The following is a 17,193-nucleotide window of genomic DNA, read 5'->3' as shown; positions in this document are numbered from 1 at the left end:
CAAAATGGGTGTCTCCAATGGAGGTTATCTAGATATACTTAAATACTTTGAAATTCTGAACAGAATTAAATTATATTTCAATGCAAGTTTTTGTATGATATAAATAGCTACTATTATTATTTTGCAAACAAAGTGGGGGCCCCTACGGGAGATTTGCTTAAAGATACTTCAATACTTTGACATTTTGATGTTTTTCGTTATGGCACAGTATTTTCATTTTTAATATGGACATGAGTAATTCTTTGTAATGGTCAAATTTTATCTAAAAAGATGATATAATAAGTGTTATACTAATCATAAGAAAAGTGATTTCCTGTCTGACCATCACCTTTAGGAAGTAAGCCAATTATTCAGTGATACAAAGTTACATTTAAGGCTGAATTAATGAAAATGCAAATTCGGTAGTTTTCTTTAGCTTGTGCTCTTGCCATTTTGTTCCCTCACTGTGTGTTCTGCACGAGATGTACATCTGCTTTAATGTCAGCCTAAATTCATGTATTCTGAATTTCTGGGGATTTTTTTTAATTCAATAAAATATTCTGTATTTTTCCTTTCTCCTTTCCTCCATTTCTCCCTTCCAACTTTTCTTCCTTCAACCAACATGTGTTGGGTGTTTTATTAAGGGCCTCTGTGGATTATAAAGAAAAACAAGACTCTCTGTCCTTTTGAAGCTACAATCTGTCAGAGAAGACTGATGTCATAAAGAAAATTTTCTAAAATATCATTTCAGATTACCCCACCTTAAAAAATAAGGGGAAAATGTGTCCAACTTTATATGGAAAATTTCCTGAAGAAAACTGTTGTGGCTTTGAACAAGAAGCCAACTTGACAATGTTTATAGCTAGATACTAAGTATGTTTGGGATTAATTATTATAATAGTTAACTTTTTTGTGTGCTTAACTTAAAAGCACTTTACATATATTGAATTGTTTAATACTCAAAAAAAATCTAGGCAATGAGTAATATTATTATCCCCATTTTACAGAGAAGTAAACTGAGGCAAAGGAGAGAAAGTACCTGGCCAAAGGTTACACATCAGGGAAGGAGCCATGAATCGATGAGCACCAGAATCCAGAGCCTGGGTTCCTGTATTAGCCTGCTCATGCTGCCATAGACTGGGTTGCTTAAACAATGGAAATTTCTTTTCTCAAAGTTCTGGACACTGGAAGTCCAAGATCAAGGGGCCAGCAGAGCCAATGTCTGATGAGGGCTCTTTCCTTAGTTTACAGATGGCCGCCTTCTCCCTGTGTCCTCACATGATCAAGAGAGACAGGGAGAGATGTTTCTTTCCTGAGTCCTCTTCTTATAAGGTCACAATTCTATAGGATTAAGGTTTCACCCTTATGACTTCATTTAATCTTAATTACCACCTAACAACACTATCTCCAGATGGAGTCATATAGGGCTCCAACATACAAATTTTGGGTGGACATAACTGCATCCACAGCATTTCACTATTGCCCGCTCCATTCATGTTCTTATTGCATGCAAAATACATTCATTGCATCTCATCAGCCCAAATATCTTAACTCATTACAGTGTCAACTCTAAAGTCAAAAGTCTCATCTAATTATTTTCTAAATCACGTGTGAAAGAGACACAATTTGCGATTCATACTGAGGCAAATTCTCCACCAACTGTGAACCTGTTAAACCAGACAAGTTATGTGCTTCCAAAATACCATGATGGGACAGGCATAGGATGGACCTCCCATTCCAAAAGGGAGACATATTAATAAGAAAGAAGGAAGGGGTGATGGGTCCCAAGCAAGTGTAAAACCTAGTAAAGCAAATTCCATCAGATCATAAGGCTTGAGAACAATGCTCTTTAGCTTGATGCTCTGGCTTCCAGGCCCACTGGGGTGGCGGGTTCACCTCCAGGGCTCTGCAGCACAGCCTCACTCCTTCTGCTCCCTCTCAGGGCCCTGCCCACACAGCTCTGTGAGGGTAGCCTCACCTCTGAGGCACTAGGAAGGTCATCTTGCCCCACCAAACCCAGAGGGGTATCCCTACACTTTGAAACCAAAGAGGAAACAGCCTTGCCCCAGGGCCTGTGATGAGAGTGGAAGACTTAATCTCTGAATTGCCTTTGGGTAATTCCTTTCTTTCTTTGAAGAATATCACACATTCACAGCCAAGTAGCTCTATGGTTGCTGTAGAATCCCAGAAGTTTGACAGCCTTTTTTCATTCTGTCCTGCTTTCTCTGTCCCCTTAAGTTTAAACTAGAAGTGTGTTTGTTGATATAATACTATTTCTATTCCTGGCTTCTGCTGAAATGGCAGATTAAATCCATGAATTGCACCCATGATCAAATGGTTGTTCAGCCACACCCGTAGCGTTCTTTTAAAGCACTTTCTCATTTTTTGCAATATGAACAGGTTGAGAATTTTCCAAATTGTCAAGTCCTGTTTCCTTTTAATTTAATAATTCCTTATTTAATTCGTTTCTCTTCTTTTGTATTTTATTATAAGCAGTCAAAAGAAACCAAGCTAGCTGCTCCTTCAACATTTTACTTAGAAATCTCCTCGGCCAAATATCCATTTTCATCACTTGCAAGGTCCACCATCAAGTTCTTTGCCATTTTGTAACAAGAATCACCTTTCTTCCAGTTTTCAACAACTTTTTCCTCATTTCCTTCTGCGACCTCACCAGAATCACACTTAACATTCATATCTCTATCATTCACCTCAAAACTCTTCCAGGCCCTATCCATTACCCAGTTCTAAAAGTCATTTCCACATGTTTAGGTATTTGTTACAGCAGCACCACACTTTCTAGTACCAAAATTTGCATTGGCCAATTTGGGTCAACAGAACAAAATTACAATGATCATAATGATTATTATTTATTAACAGTTAACTATCAATTTGTTTTACATATGATATTTTTGAAAACATAGGATACTTGCTATAAAAAGAAAAATAAGGTGGCAGATTAGATTTATAAATAACCTATGTGAAATAGCTATATTATTTTACTACTATTACTGAATAATTTTTAAAACTCCTATTAAGTAATGTTGAGCTATGTTGGCAATTACTGTCCTTTTATCAAATGCTTAATAAATTACTTAAAAATTTATTAAAATGTTCAGAACATGCAGCAGAGTTGTAATACCATTAAAATATTTCCTTCAAATTTATTTGTGTCTATTCAATGTTAAATAATCTTGATAAAAATTTCAAGCAATCATCTTGTTTCCAAAATAAGATAGATAGATAGTGGAGAGTGTTAGCTGGACTAGGAGTCAATTGCTAATATTCTAGTCCAGCTTGCTGAGTTTTGTGGTCTTTGAGAAGTTAATCTTTTCCCAAGCATCAGTTTCCTCATTTGTAAAGAGGATAAAATAGATTATCAAATCCTTTCCACCCTTAAACTTTTGATTGTAAAAATTCTGGCATTTGATATTTTGTCTACAGGTTTTATTAAACTCTCAATCACTAGGCAAAATGTGCAGAATCTTTCTTAGTAAAATTAGAAATACCTGCATTGCTTTCTGAGCAATCAGTGCCTGTCAATTCTTGGACAAGTTTATGGTTTCCCGTTTGACGAAGAACATTCAGAAATGTAGAAAACCAGTTTTCTTTCTGTACGATCCTTCTAAGTAGCTCTCTTACACCTGATTCATTTCCATTGTTTTCTGCAGCATCAATCTATTTTAAGAGAAAAGTAGAATTAAATAAGATCAAACATCTTGTGAATACATTTAAACAGTAATTATCTTTCAGGAAAATTGAGCAATTAAGCATAAGTATTAATAAAGTCTTATATTTGAATACTAAGGGAAATAACAATGCTACTTGTAGCAATTCTGGATGCTACGGGGCAAAAAAAAAAAAAAAAAATCTCTGGGCCAGCACCCTTTTCAACATTTTAAAAGCGTTTTTTCGTTTGTGTTATCTGTGGTTTTTTTCATCACTGTTTTGTAGTTCTGCTTATAGAGATCTTTCACCTCCTTGGTTAAGTATATTTTATTTTCTTTGTAGCTATTGTGAATGGTATTGAGTCTTGATTTGACTCTCAGCTTGACTGTCTATTAGTATATAGAAATGCTACTGATTTATGTACATTGATTTTGTAACCTCAGACTTTGTTGAATTTACCTATCAATTCTAGGAGTCTTTCAGTAGAGTCTTTAGGGTTTTTTATACAGGGTCATATCATGGCAAACAGGGATATTTTAACAACCTCTTTCCCAATTAGGATGCCAGTTATTTCTTCCTCTTGCCTGATTGGTCTGGCTAGGACTTCTAGTACTATGTTCAATAGAACTGGTGACAGTGGGCACCCTTGTCTTGTTCCAGTTCTTAGAGGGAATGCTTTCAACTTTTCCCCATTCAGTATGATGTCGGCTGTGAATCTGTCATACACGGCTTTTATAATTTTGAGGTATTTTCCTCTTATGCCTAGTTTGTTGAGGGTTTTTATCATGAAAGGGTGTTGGATTTTATTGAATGCTTTTTTCTGCATCTATTGAGATGATAGTATGGTCTTTGTTTTTGCTTCTGTTTCTGTGGTGAATCACATTTATTGATTTGCATATGTTGAACCATCCTTCCAGGATGTTCTAAAAAGCCATTGAGTTATTCAAATCTGACACCTCAGAAATAAATTTTATCTCAGCCATTTTGAATAAGGGGTGCAGGAGAAAGTACCTTTAATCTGCAGCTATGTTATGTCTTTTTTCACTAATTTCTTTCTGTATATCTAGAGCTTGCTTTCAATCCATGGAGTTTATAAATGGGAAGTCAAACATTTCTTATATGACTCTTCTTTCTTCATTATAATATATCATTACAAAGTAAGTAATTACTACCACAGATTTACAGTCTTGCCTATTTAATATTCGCACTATTTATTATTGCTATAGTAAATTTTCCTCAAATTTGTATTTAATATTGTGCGAAATTTATTTTTATACCTATTCTTTTCTTAAAGTATGAGGCAGAATTATTTCTATATCTTTTCATTACAATCTTTAGCCTTTATTTAATTTCTCATTTATATTAATCTAGTAAATCTTTTTAAATGTGAATCATTTGTGTAATCATTATCACAGTGCATCTCCCCAGGTCATAATACAAGTGTCTGGAGAAAAGACTAACATAAGCCACATTTAGACCAGACAGAAATTAGGCAGGATATCATTAGCTTTCTGTGGCATTGGGCAAGCCACTTCATCTCTTTGAGCCTCAGTTTCAACATGTGGAAAATGAGGCAACTGAAAAGAAATTTCAGGGTTTCTTTGTCCTAGCTGCACATTAGAATCATCTATGGAGTTTTAGAAAATACTGATGTCTGGGATCTGCCGCCAAAGATTCCAATTTATTTAGTCTACGAGGAGAACCAAGAAATTAAAAAACAATTTTTTAAAGCATCTCATGTGATTCTGTCAGCATTCTAGATGAGAAATACTTACTTAGACATTATCAAAGGTCCTTCTCAACATTTGCAATCTTCCACATGTGTAATTTGTATTGTTTAGTGTAGATTAGTTCTTTCCTACAAAATTTATGTATTTTCTAGTCCTATAAATATATTCTGTAACATTTTAACATCAGGAATTTGTTAGTATTTTTGCAACAACGTCTGGCACAAACTCAGTGTTAGCTATTATTATGGATGACTGGGAAAAATCGTCTTTACAAATATCTCACCAGCAGACACTACTTAGTAGAGAAGGCTATACAGTATGATCTCTGCTCAAAGGATATTTTAGTCTTAGTAGCTAATTGTTAATAATGCTGTTCTAAGGGCTTTGCATATATTAACCCAGTACCCCAGAAGTAGGTATCAATATTAACCCATTTTAGAGATCAGAAATCTAAAGCACAAAGATGTTTAATGACTTCCCTAAGGTCACAAAAGTAGTTCTAAGTAGCAGAGGGGGGATTTGATCCCAGGCATTTGCTTTGAAGGCTGAATCCTGCCTTCCTGAGCTATAATTATAGCTAATAATTTTTCCAATCTTAAGTTCATTTCTGGCAAGAAGTGGTTAAAATGACTCTTTGAACTTAATACGTTTTAGGTGATTTCAGCCCATCTCCCCCACAGTATTTTCTAAAAAGATTCTTGCTCATTTTCTACTTTTTCTCTAACTTATTAATATACTAATGGAAATCTTTGTCTTATCTGGTGTTTATAATATCTTTATTATCATCTGCTATTTTAAGAAGTAATTTCTATAAATGTAAATAAGACTGGTTTCAGCACGTTCTTTTAACTCAATTGTTCTCATTGTTTTTCACCACTTCCTTTAATAAACAGCTTTGAATATATCTGACAGAAGTAATCAGAAAATATTTCTCTAATAAGAATGAGTGAGGCACTGTAATGAATACTTTTACTAAAAATCCCAAAGCATATTCTATCTATTAAATTTTCTTCAACTACGAGTCTATTAAGTTGATTTTTACTGTGGAATCACATTTGTTAAGTTTTCTTTGCCATTGTAGAGTCCAGGCATTTGAGGATCATGTTGCCATTATTTCCTACAAGTATTCTTATTATTTAAAAGTGGAATTACATATAATATCTATGCAATTTTAGCAGCTTCATTAAGATTCTGAACTTTTAAGAAATCTTCCTAGTTTTGGTGCTAGAAAGTCCATCAATTCCCTTTGAAGCAATTATGTAAATGTTTTTAACTTAATCTGCTCTCCTTAAACATTGTAAAGATTATTAGATTCCAGAATATAAATGCAATTATAGAAATTCCTAGGAGGTGAAGATTTAGACTTGAGACAGCAACAAGACATAAAATGATTCCCACCCTGGAAGTTTTCTCTGACTATGAAGCTAAAAAATGGATGGATGTTTTCATGACTATGAAGTCTGGGTATATTATTAACTAATTCATGGAATATAAAATAAAATGAATTTTTCGATAATATGCTTTCATATTTCAAATTCTTTGATATATTTTTTCTTTCCAATAGAAATCAGTGGAGAAACCAATGATATTTCCATAAAGCACTGGTTTAACAACACAATTGTACAGTTTAATAAAAAAGCTTTCTTTCCTTTATAATAATCTTATATAGCTATTTAAATATAACAATGATTTTTGAATTCAGCAGAGTTCAACTCTCAGATAACAGTAAATTAAGAAGCAAAACTCATATGTTAAAAACAAAGAATTTTTAAAAACTAGTTCGCCACAAAAATGTTAATGTCTTAACCAAATGAATATTTGTCACACTGACATAGCTAATTTATTATTCATATACATGTGTGTGTGTATATATATATGTGTATATATATATACACTTGCTAACAAAATTCTTATCCTTCCTATTATCCTTCCTAATTTTCCAGACAATACAGTGTGATTTTGAGACTAACTTGGGTACTCAACTTCATGTCTGGAGAACTAGACTCAAGTTTCTAACTGGACTAGTCATGGTATCTCTGGTTCTCCTATGTAAATGAAAGGTGTATGGGGTCTCCAGGATTATAGGTTTTTAATGCTTTGAACTGTTCAGGGCCGAAACATGCACCTCTCTTCAGCTGTTCAAATTGATTTTAAGATATCATGGAAATGTTTGGATGATCATTTCTGTTCCAGAGGTCATGACTATCTAAGTTGATGGATGTGCTAAGTTTTCACTAAGCATCCTAAAAGAGATGCAGGGCAGTACAGAGTCATTCCCTCACTGTTACAGATCATTTTATTACAATGCTCTATAAAATGACTCTTATTTATTGCTGAGTCTCTAATATTTAGAAGAGTGCCTACTGTAGACATTTTTAAACTATTTGTTGGAAGAATGAATACTGATTAACACTGTAACACAAGCTCCATGAAAGCACAGACAGTGTCTGTGGTTGGCTCTTAACTTTTCACTACTAGCCTGGATTCTGGCACAAAGATGCCACTCAATAAATTCAAACCGAATGAATGAATACATTAATCCATTAAATAAGTTCTTTAGGTACTCGCTGGACACAAAACTAAGTCTAAAATCATTTTCAGAAGCCCTGTTGTAATCAAGGACAAGGACTGGGATATGAAAGTGGGAATCTTAAATTAAAACAACAGACAAAGTAGAAAATGTCCACTGGGGCGGGGAGAAAAGAAAGATCATTCTTTAGAACTCCTGATTACTTAGTTAAATATTATTTTAAACTGTCAAAAAAGTGAATTTGGAGATCTTATGCTTATCATCCATTCTTTCGCCAATGCTTGGCAAGGTAATTCAATACCTCATATGTTTTTAACTCCTGTTCCAGGCAACTATTTGGAAATAAATTCCAAATCAACCAGTCAATCAAGTAATCAATACTTATTAAAGCACCAACCTTATACCTAATCCTGGCTAAGTTCTGGGAGCTTAAAGATGCTAAAGATAGATTTTCCTTCAAATTAGTTTAATCCGGAGACTTTAAGAAGCAGATCTCAATTTCAACATGGAAGATTCTCTGAAACTTTAAATTTACAAGGAAATGTAACCAGATGAATGATAATAAAAATCAGCATTATCATCATATCAAAATGGCTCTTTATTATGTATGATCTTTTTCATAAACACTACTTTTCATTTGATGTTGACTAAAATACCATGAGAAGAGAAATTATTATGATGTTCATTTTCATGGGTGAACTTATCATGGAGCTTAAATAACTTGGCCCAAAGTAACACATAGAATAAAGAGCAAAGACAGACCTCAAATCCATGTGTTTCCCTTCTAAGTCCTATGATTTTCCCATCATGCTTTGCTGCTATAATAAGATAAACATTTCACCAATGACCACCACATCAATATAGATTCTTCCAAACATAGTGCTTCCTTTCCATTATCTGCCATAGCTTGTTTGTGCAACTGATAATATATGTAAAATGATGCAAATGGAAAATATTCCAGACCCTCACAGAGGCACTATTGCTCCTTAGAGAGTCGCAAATATATAGCTCCTCAGTCTTTCAGGGCCTTCTTTGAAATGTGAATCTGAGGGAGAATTGGGGTTGCTTTGGCCTTAACTGCTACCAGCACACAAAAGTCCCTTTACTCTATATCTTCTTTGTGTCAAATCCCTTGCATTACTGCTAGCTGCCTCCAAGCTTGCCAGAATCAAGAACTTGGATAAAATCTAGCTGGCGGAAATTCAATCCAGGCAAGACAAAAGTGATGCTGATAGGCAGAAGTATTTAGAGTAAATAAGGAGAAGTGCTGTTTCGCTGGCAATCGGGACATCATACCCACCAAACATAAACAGCTTTGTGGTGTTACTGGACTCTGTTGCTTCTGGACTTCCTAACAGCTACTGTGGCTGGAAATGCCATCTTCCATCTCCAGCTGGCTTGAAGGCTGCATACTTTCTTCCAAATTAAGATTCTGCCACAGTGATGTACACATTTGTCATATCCAGCTGGACTACTAGAATGCGTTCTAGCTGGTTCTCAATACACAAAACGACATAAACATTACAGACAACAGTGTAAAGTAATTTACTTGTTGGGAAAACTGGCCATCAAAATTAGATGCATGTTTGGGTCTTTGGACAGACCCTGTGGCTGTTAAGTCTACAAAAGACCATTAACTTGAGTCACTAAAGATCAAGTTGCATTGGCTATAGCCAATCAATCAAATGCCCAGGACTTTGTAGTGAAGATATAAACAACTGATGCATCAAAAAGAAAGAGAGAAAGAAAATGTCAAAATCATAGCATGGTACATAGACAAAGCCTTCCACTTTTAGCCATAGGTTTATTTACCTACATGTCTTTCAAAACAAGACTTTTGACTTGCAACCTGAATAAGTCAGATTCAGATAGGTCAGCATTCATATACTTCACAGTATATATTCACTCATTGAAAAACAATTAACATTACACTAAGTGTAAGGTCATCTGTAAAATTTACCCGTAAAATTCACCCTGTCAAAATGCCATCTTAAGAAAAATCCACTATTCCTTCACTAATATGAAAAATTGCAACTAGCAACATATTTTTTCAATGAATTTTCTCTAAATTTTGATTCCCAGAAAATCCTGACATTTGATTAAAGAAAAAACTGTGTGTGTGTGTTAATTATTGTAATTTCCCCATTTGGACAAAGATTAAATGGCATAATGTATACTGTAAGGCAGAGATTGGAATACTTTTTCTCTAAGGGGCAAAATAATAAATATTTTAGGCTTTGCAGGCCATATGATCTCTGTCCAACTGGCCTTGGAGCAAAAAAGCAGCCATAGACATTATGTAAACAAATGAGTATGACTATGTTCCAATAAAACTTTCTTTATGAACACTGACTCTAATGACCATTCTGAGTTTGTGGGCCTGCAAACACCCATAGCATGCTGGATTTAGCCCATGGCCCATAGTTTGCTGTCTCCTGTCCCATGGAACTACATTAAATAAGAAATAAAATTCAACACCCGTCAAGATCTAAATTCTTAGCTCTGCTACTGTTCTTCCTGGGAGACCTTGAGCAAACTACTTAAGCTGTCTCAGTTTTCTTATTTGTAAAATGCAGTTAATAACATTAGAATAACCCTCAGTGGGTTATTTCCGAGATGAACTGTAATAATATATTTAGAAAATGATATTAATTGCACATAGTAAGTGTTCAATAAACGTTATATGTTAGTCTACATTACTATTCTAAAGTTAACCCCGCTTTAGTTTATTTCAGTGAAAGGATTATAAAATTAGCTCTTTTGTGTAAAAATTTCCAAAATTATGTTTTGAAGTGCTAGATATTCTCTTCTCAAAGAATGAGGGAACCAGATTTGCCTAAAGATGTCAAAGAACATTTAGAATGGGGCAAACCTACAAGCAACTTCGCATTACAAAATGTGCCTAAAAGCCCAGCTCCGTGTGAACTGACACCTACCCGATTTCTGTCTTCAATTGTCAGCAGTTTCTCCTCTATGCATTTATCCAGGACGTCTCTAACCAGAAGCTTGTCCACCAGGGTAGGCTGAAGGAGGTTCAGCAGTTGGAGACACTCATCGTGAGCGTTCTCACACGATGGAGACGGCAAGTCAGTGAGCTGGGGGTTCATGTACCGGGCAGCTAAGGGGCTGCCGGCTCTCCGGAGGGCTTCCACAAATTCCTGAGCCCAGCCCAGGGGCCAGGCCCCCTTCTCCAAGGTGCTCAGAAGCAGTTCAGCTGCGTGCATGTTCCCGGAGTTGGCGACTGTCCTCTGAATCTGCTCCTTCACGTCTGCAGGCAGAAAGGTCAAGTAGTCCAGCACAGGCTCCACCTGGATATACATTTTCACCCTGGCCCTGAAACACGAGATGAGGTAGCGGAAGCTACCGTCTGTAGAATAGTCATTCGACATCGTTCGTTCTCAGAGGAGGAGAGGATTCTCCGAGGGAGACGGGCAGGTTGCTTTCTCCGCTGGACGGGTGAGATGTCTGTGCCACCGTCCGCTGTTACTCGGGGAGCCGGGTCTGCCGCGCTGTGCCCGACGGCGACAAGGTTCCCCGCAGGGCTCTCGGGCCAGAGCTGCGGGCGCTCGCACCTGGGCAGGTGGGCAGGTGCGGGCTGCCGGGCGCGCCCCTTTGGAGTCTGCGCTCAGCGGCGGGTCCGGGTTACACCGCTGACTCTCGGGTGGGAGCTCTGAGTCCAGCTTGCTGCCTGGCAGTTTTTATAGTTTGCCTGACTCTAGTTTCTGTTTCGATTCTCTCCTCAGGACTTTCCGAGCCTAATCTGCCGGGAGGGGAGTGTGTTTACAAGGGGAGGAGCCACCCTTTGGTCGGGGCGGCCAGGAGAGGCCTTTGGTTAAGCGCACCGTGGGAAACCGAAAAGGAAAGGGAATTCTCTCTGGCACCCAGTACGACAGTAACGCTCTGGCAGTGCTCCTCCCGCGGGTATTTTGTCTTCCCAGTGGGGCTCGGCCTCAACAATCAGACTCACTGTCAGCTACGATGCGCAGGGCATGAAAGCATGTGATTTGGGACTTTCCATGCAGAAGTGAAAAGGAAGGAGTTACCCTCCTCTGGTAAGTGCAGGCAGGTCTGGCCCAGCCAGGGTGCTGAGACTGCAAGGGACAGGTGGAGAGATGAAGCTAAGGAGACGTCTCTCCAGGGATATGGAGGACCCCAGGAGGAAGTCACCTCTAAACCCTTCCTAAAATTAACCTGACCTCCTGGGGGTTCCCAGGAACGAAACTGTTCATCTGGGAATTTGGGCTTGGGTATGAAAAAGTGAGTAATGTTAACTTTATTGCCTCATGCTTAGATTGCTAGTATTTACATAACTTTGACCAGAACCTGGTGACAGATTCAGAGGGATTTTAATCACCAGCGCAGCTCAGGGAGAAGCCAAGACTGAAGGTTTCCTGTCTCCCAGTATGTAAGTTCCCTATATTCTTTAATATACAACTTTCCTTTAATAAAACAAAACAAAACAAAACAAAATCTCCAACAACTTATTTTTGACATAGCTGCCATTCTTTTCTTGGATTCAATACAGCAAGTTTTGGCTGAAGCAGCTAGGAACTTAATTAGCAACTAATGTACCAACTTGTAGTAAACATCAACATTTGTCTATGTCATGAGAGGAAAAAAAACATTCATGCTGAAAAATGGCAGCTTCATTTCAGCACAGAAGCCACATAAATGTGAGTCTTTAGGGTTGCTACTCGCTAAAAAGGCATTCTGCAGTCATTGGTGACTGTGGATGGTAGTATATATGCATCCTAATTGGAACCTCAGGGTCCAGAATTATATGAAGGATGGAGGGATCATTCAGGCTATCAGAAAGACATATTTAGGAAAAGTAATCTGGTAGCAAAGCATAGTCAATCAAGTCTGTGTAGGCCAGGGAAACCTGGTGGTGCTTTGGACTGGTAATAGAGGTATAGAGTCTTGGTGAGTCTTTACTGGGGGAATACAAAATATCCAAATGAGCACTTTATGGCATGGTGTCTTATTTTATTCTCTAATTATATTATATAGTTCCTTTTTCTACCCCAAAGGATTGTAAGCTGCTTGAAGAAGGGTCATATTTAAACAGTAACCAGTCCAATACTCACAACCAGTAGGCCCTTAGTGATTTCTCTACTAGGAGTTTTGAGTTGCTCTCTAGCAGCTAATTTGACATTAGTGTCAATTACACGTTGAAAATTGTTGAAGTAAATGGAGCCTTGGCCTTGCAGGTAGACCTGATTTATACTGTTCTTCTGTTTCTTCATAGAATACAACTAATTTTTTTTTACTTAATTGGGGGAGTTGACCTTGTACCCAGATAGAAGAGAATCAAATTAGATGTTTCTACAAAAGTATTCAAATTATTAATTTTAGGTATTAGGTCTATGGGGATATCTTTTAGAGCTATTACATAAACATATGCCTAGCTCCCAGGTGCCTGTGGGTTATATTCAATATGTTAAAGCACAAGCCAACCAACCAATCAAAACACTTAATGTAATTTTCTTAACACTATGTACTTGCTGTCCTGGAAGAGAAAGGGCCAAATGTTTACTATTTGACCAAAGATGGTTAAATGTTTGGCAGTCAAATTATATCATTCATCCATTTGGTTATTTAAAAAATATTTATTAAGTATCTATTATATGACCAGCACTGTTCTAGGTACAATTAATAAAATTAACAAAGTTCCTACTTTTACAGAGCTCACATTCTTTCGGGAGTGGGAAGACAAATAAGTAAAAAAACATCCAATGTGCCAGGTGAAAAATGTTATGAAGACCATGGTAAATCTAGATAATAATGTACATTACATATTGATTTTCCAAGTAGTCACCTTCATCTAACCCTCACTATTAGCATCACATAATACACATCAACAAAAATTTATATTATTTTCTCAAGTAAAAGTCACTCTGGTGGATGAGGTCTGGGTACTAAGGATTGAGCATGAGTGGAAGTGCCTGAGGGAAAATAGAAAGAAACTTCTTTTTTAGGAATCTCCCATAGTCTTGATAGGACCCCTTCTGGAGAAAATAAGGATGAGAAAACAAAAGTCAAGCCACAATCTCTCAAAATATATCCATTTTTCTTCATTTATATTTTTTGCATTATGATTTGGTTTATTTTCTGCCTTTCATTTGGATAGTTGTTTTCTTCTGTCAAGTCTCTTCTAATAGGTTTCATTTTCATCTTCCTTATTGTTTCTTAAATGAAAGTTTCTGTTTCCTTTCTTCTTTGAAATAGGAGATCCTACTGAACTGTGTCTTTTCCAAATGCAACTTTTCATTTGAGTTTTCTACATTTAAGAAGTAGTACAATCATAGCTGCCATTAAAATTTAATGGCCACACATAGCAGTAATGTCTTTTTCAAAGAAAATGCCCATATATTTAGTTTAATGAGAAAATTCTAGAATTGTTCTGTTCATTCATTTGTTTACCAAATTTCATCAATAAAGAGCCTACTCTGTGTCATTTAAAGTGTTAGATGCTCTTAACCTAGCAGCATAGAGTGTGTTAAGCACAGAGACTCTGAGCTCAGGCTGTCTGGATTTACATCTCAGCACTCTCTCTTAATTACTGTGTGATTAGGGAAATCACCTCAAATAACATCAGTTTTAAATGAGAATGATCCCAGTGCCATGTCATAAGGTTGTTCAAAAGATGGCCTATAAAGCCCTAGCACCAGCCTGGCATGTTCACATGCCTAATAAGTGACAGCAACCCAGTATACTTGTGCAAACAATAAGAGACGGTGCCAGTCCTCAAAGACTGCACAATTTGTAAAGGAAATAATTTAGTTGTGTATATAAACACTATATAATAGCCTTTTAACTGAGCCTTTAATGAGGATTCCTTTTCATAAGAAACTGGTATGCTGATTTAGCAGGAAAGTTTATTAAAAGGATAGTGTCATAGCTATATATCTCGAAAACATTAGTAGGCCCAAACTAGAAAAAGAAATTCTGGCTAAGTTTATTAGATCTTGATACCTATTTCCCAGTCCCTTCCACCAATTCAATTAAAGTTCTGGTTTTAAGTGTGCACATATAAAAGTTTTTCCACATAACAACAAAAAAATCACACGTCAATGGATAATTTTCCAAACATTCATTTTTCAAATGCTTCTTCAATAGCATAAGTTGTTTCAAAAACACTTACTTGATAAGTTTTTGTTAAAACAGTACCTTTACCTTAAAGTCATAGATCATGCTTCTTTTACCTTATTTAAAAATAAATGCTTAAAAGCAAACTATAGTCACATGTAATTAGACTGCCATTGTTTTTACCTTACAATCATGGTTGATGTTTAGTTGGTAGACTTGTTGGGGTTAGATGTCCCAGCCTGTGTCCACTCTGATTGAGGAGTGTTATAATCACTTATTACCCATCCCACAGAAATTGTTAAATATTTTTATTTCACCTCTGCTCAAATTATAACTGACAAAGTCTTGAAGTAGAAGTAGGAGAGCTATAAAATGAGTTATTGGAATCAAAAATTGAGATAAATTGAATGAAACTTTTGAATTGCTAGATCACAAAGGGTTAAACTAAGATAATAAAAACAATGAAGGATTGTTAACTAGAAAATATTTTTATTATTAATTATCAGATTTTATAAATTACACTTAAAAATCTTAATTCATCTGATTCCTTTTTAGTTTTTGTTGTATTTTATGATATAGTTGTACATGTAAAAACTTTCTAAATAAATACATATATATTTATTGGGGTCCATGTTCAAATATTTTTAATGATAGAGATCAAAAAATTCTGATTTATAATAATAAGGCAATGCTACAGGAGCTCACATTTTATTTGAATATTACAATAAAAGGATGACCCAAAGAATGCTAGAAAACTTGTTTTCCAATTGCTTTACCTACCTGAATACACACACTGATCTTGTAGAAGATCCCCAATAGGAAGTACCAAAGCACCCTTTTTGCGGTGGTAAAATTAGCCAGGTGACCACCTTGGAAGTTGTTCTCAAGTCTATTTGCAGATTAGACTCACATAGAAAGATATACAAAATTATCCAGTGCCTCAGTCTCCATGGCTGGAATGTTAATGTCAGTTATTCTTCCTTTCAATTCTGCTTGTGATTCTACTCTTGAGCCTGAGGTTAGAACTAGGGATTAGGGCCTCTGCTAGCCTAGGGCCAACTGAGGACATAGTTGATTTTTCATTTTTTGTGGTAATTATCTTCTATAAAATTGTCATGAGCACTGAATTAATGAAGACCGAGCCATTGCCCCTAGAGGAAATACAGGGTTAGCCTTCCAGTCTCTGTTATGTTTCCATCAACTGATCAATACAAAGCCTTGTTTTGTGTGTATTTATGTTTAAAGACATCCTATTTAATATACATTGTTGATTCATTAACATTGAATTCATAACCAATAACACTATAACTCGTACCTAAACAAAGCTTATTTAATAAACTTATTTTCTCTGTAAGACACAGCCTTCCTGCAGCACTATGCTTGGGGGCCATTTTAATCACCAATAAAAAGCACAAACCTGTAAAAAAATGTGGCACTAAATATACTACAAAGGGACACTTGTTCCTATTAACAGTTTGAGAGCTGAAACAAGATGGCAGAACATTGTCTTGTTTGACCTTGGCTAGGAATATGTGTGTCCGGTGACTCAAGTATTTCACTGTTCTGTGCATGTTTGCAAATGACTGTGAAAGTGCCACAAGCATTGATTATTTTGGGGTTACAAATGTTAGCAAGTCACTGAATTCACAAATATGAAATCCATGAATAATGAGTATCAACTGTACTATGGTTTGGATGTTTGTTTCCCCTCCAAAATTTATGTTAAAACTTAATCCCCAATTCAACAGTGCTAAGAGGTGGGGCCTTTAGGAAGTGATTAAGCCATGAGGGCTCTGTCCTCATGGGTAGGATTAGTGCCTTTTTAAGAGGGCTTGAGGGAGTGAGTTCAGCCCCTTTTGCCCTTCTGTCCCCGCACAATGTGAGGACACAGCATTCAAGGCGCCATCTTGGAAGCAGAGACTGGGGCCCTGGCTAGATGCCGAACCTGCCAGTGCCTTGATCTTGGACTTCTCATCTTTCAGAACAGTGAGGAAATAAAATTTCTGCTCTTAATAAATTACCCAGTTTCAGGTATTTTGTTATAGCATACTAACAGAAACAAACTGTATACAGGTAGCCCCCTGGGTTACAGATGACCCAACATAATGGCATTCAGTACTTATGAACAGGCTCCTGAAGCTCCCCATAGGGATAATTTATAATTCAATAATTAAATTTATAATTCGGGAACTAATTTCT

General features: G+C 36.4%; 1 protein-coding gene across 2 annotated transcripts in view; it reads right to left on the bottom strand.

Annotated features, from left to right (window-relative positions):
- IFIH1 (interferon induced with helicase C domain 1) overlaps positions 1 to 11,609 on the bottom strand; it is a 49,392-nt gene extending 37,783 nt beyond the window's left edge. The window contains exons 1-2 of one of the 2 annotated variants that reach the window (XM_045558610.1): positions 10,842 to 11,609; positions 3,486 to 3,654 (exon numbers count right to left, since the gene is read on the bottom strand). In XM_045558610.1, the coding sequence (XP_045414566.1) occupies positions 3,486 to 3,654; positions 10,842 to 11,294 (622 nt within the window). In that variant the 5' untranslated portion in view covers positions 11,295 to 11,609. Of the gene's footprint in view, positions 1 to 3,485; positions 3,655 to 9,205; positions 9,247 to 10,841 lie in introns of those variants that run through there. The other variant, XM_045558611.1, reaches the window with a different exon arrangement.
- Positions 11,610 to 17,193: the final 5,584 nt, after the last annotated feature.

The sequence above is a fragment of the Lemur catta genome, chromosome 8 (assembly GCF_020740605.2).
Source record: "Lemur catta isolate mLemCat1 chromosome 8, mLemCat1.pri, whole genome shotgun sequence".
Classification (NCBI taxonomy): Eukaryota; Metazoa; Chordata; class Mammalia; order Primates; family Lemuridae; genus Lemur; species Lemur catta.
Note: the sequence above shows the minus strand (reverse complement) of the source record. Positions and strands in the feature narration are given on the sequence as shown.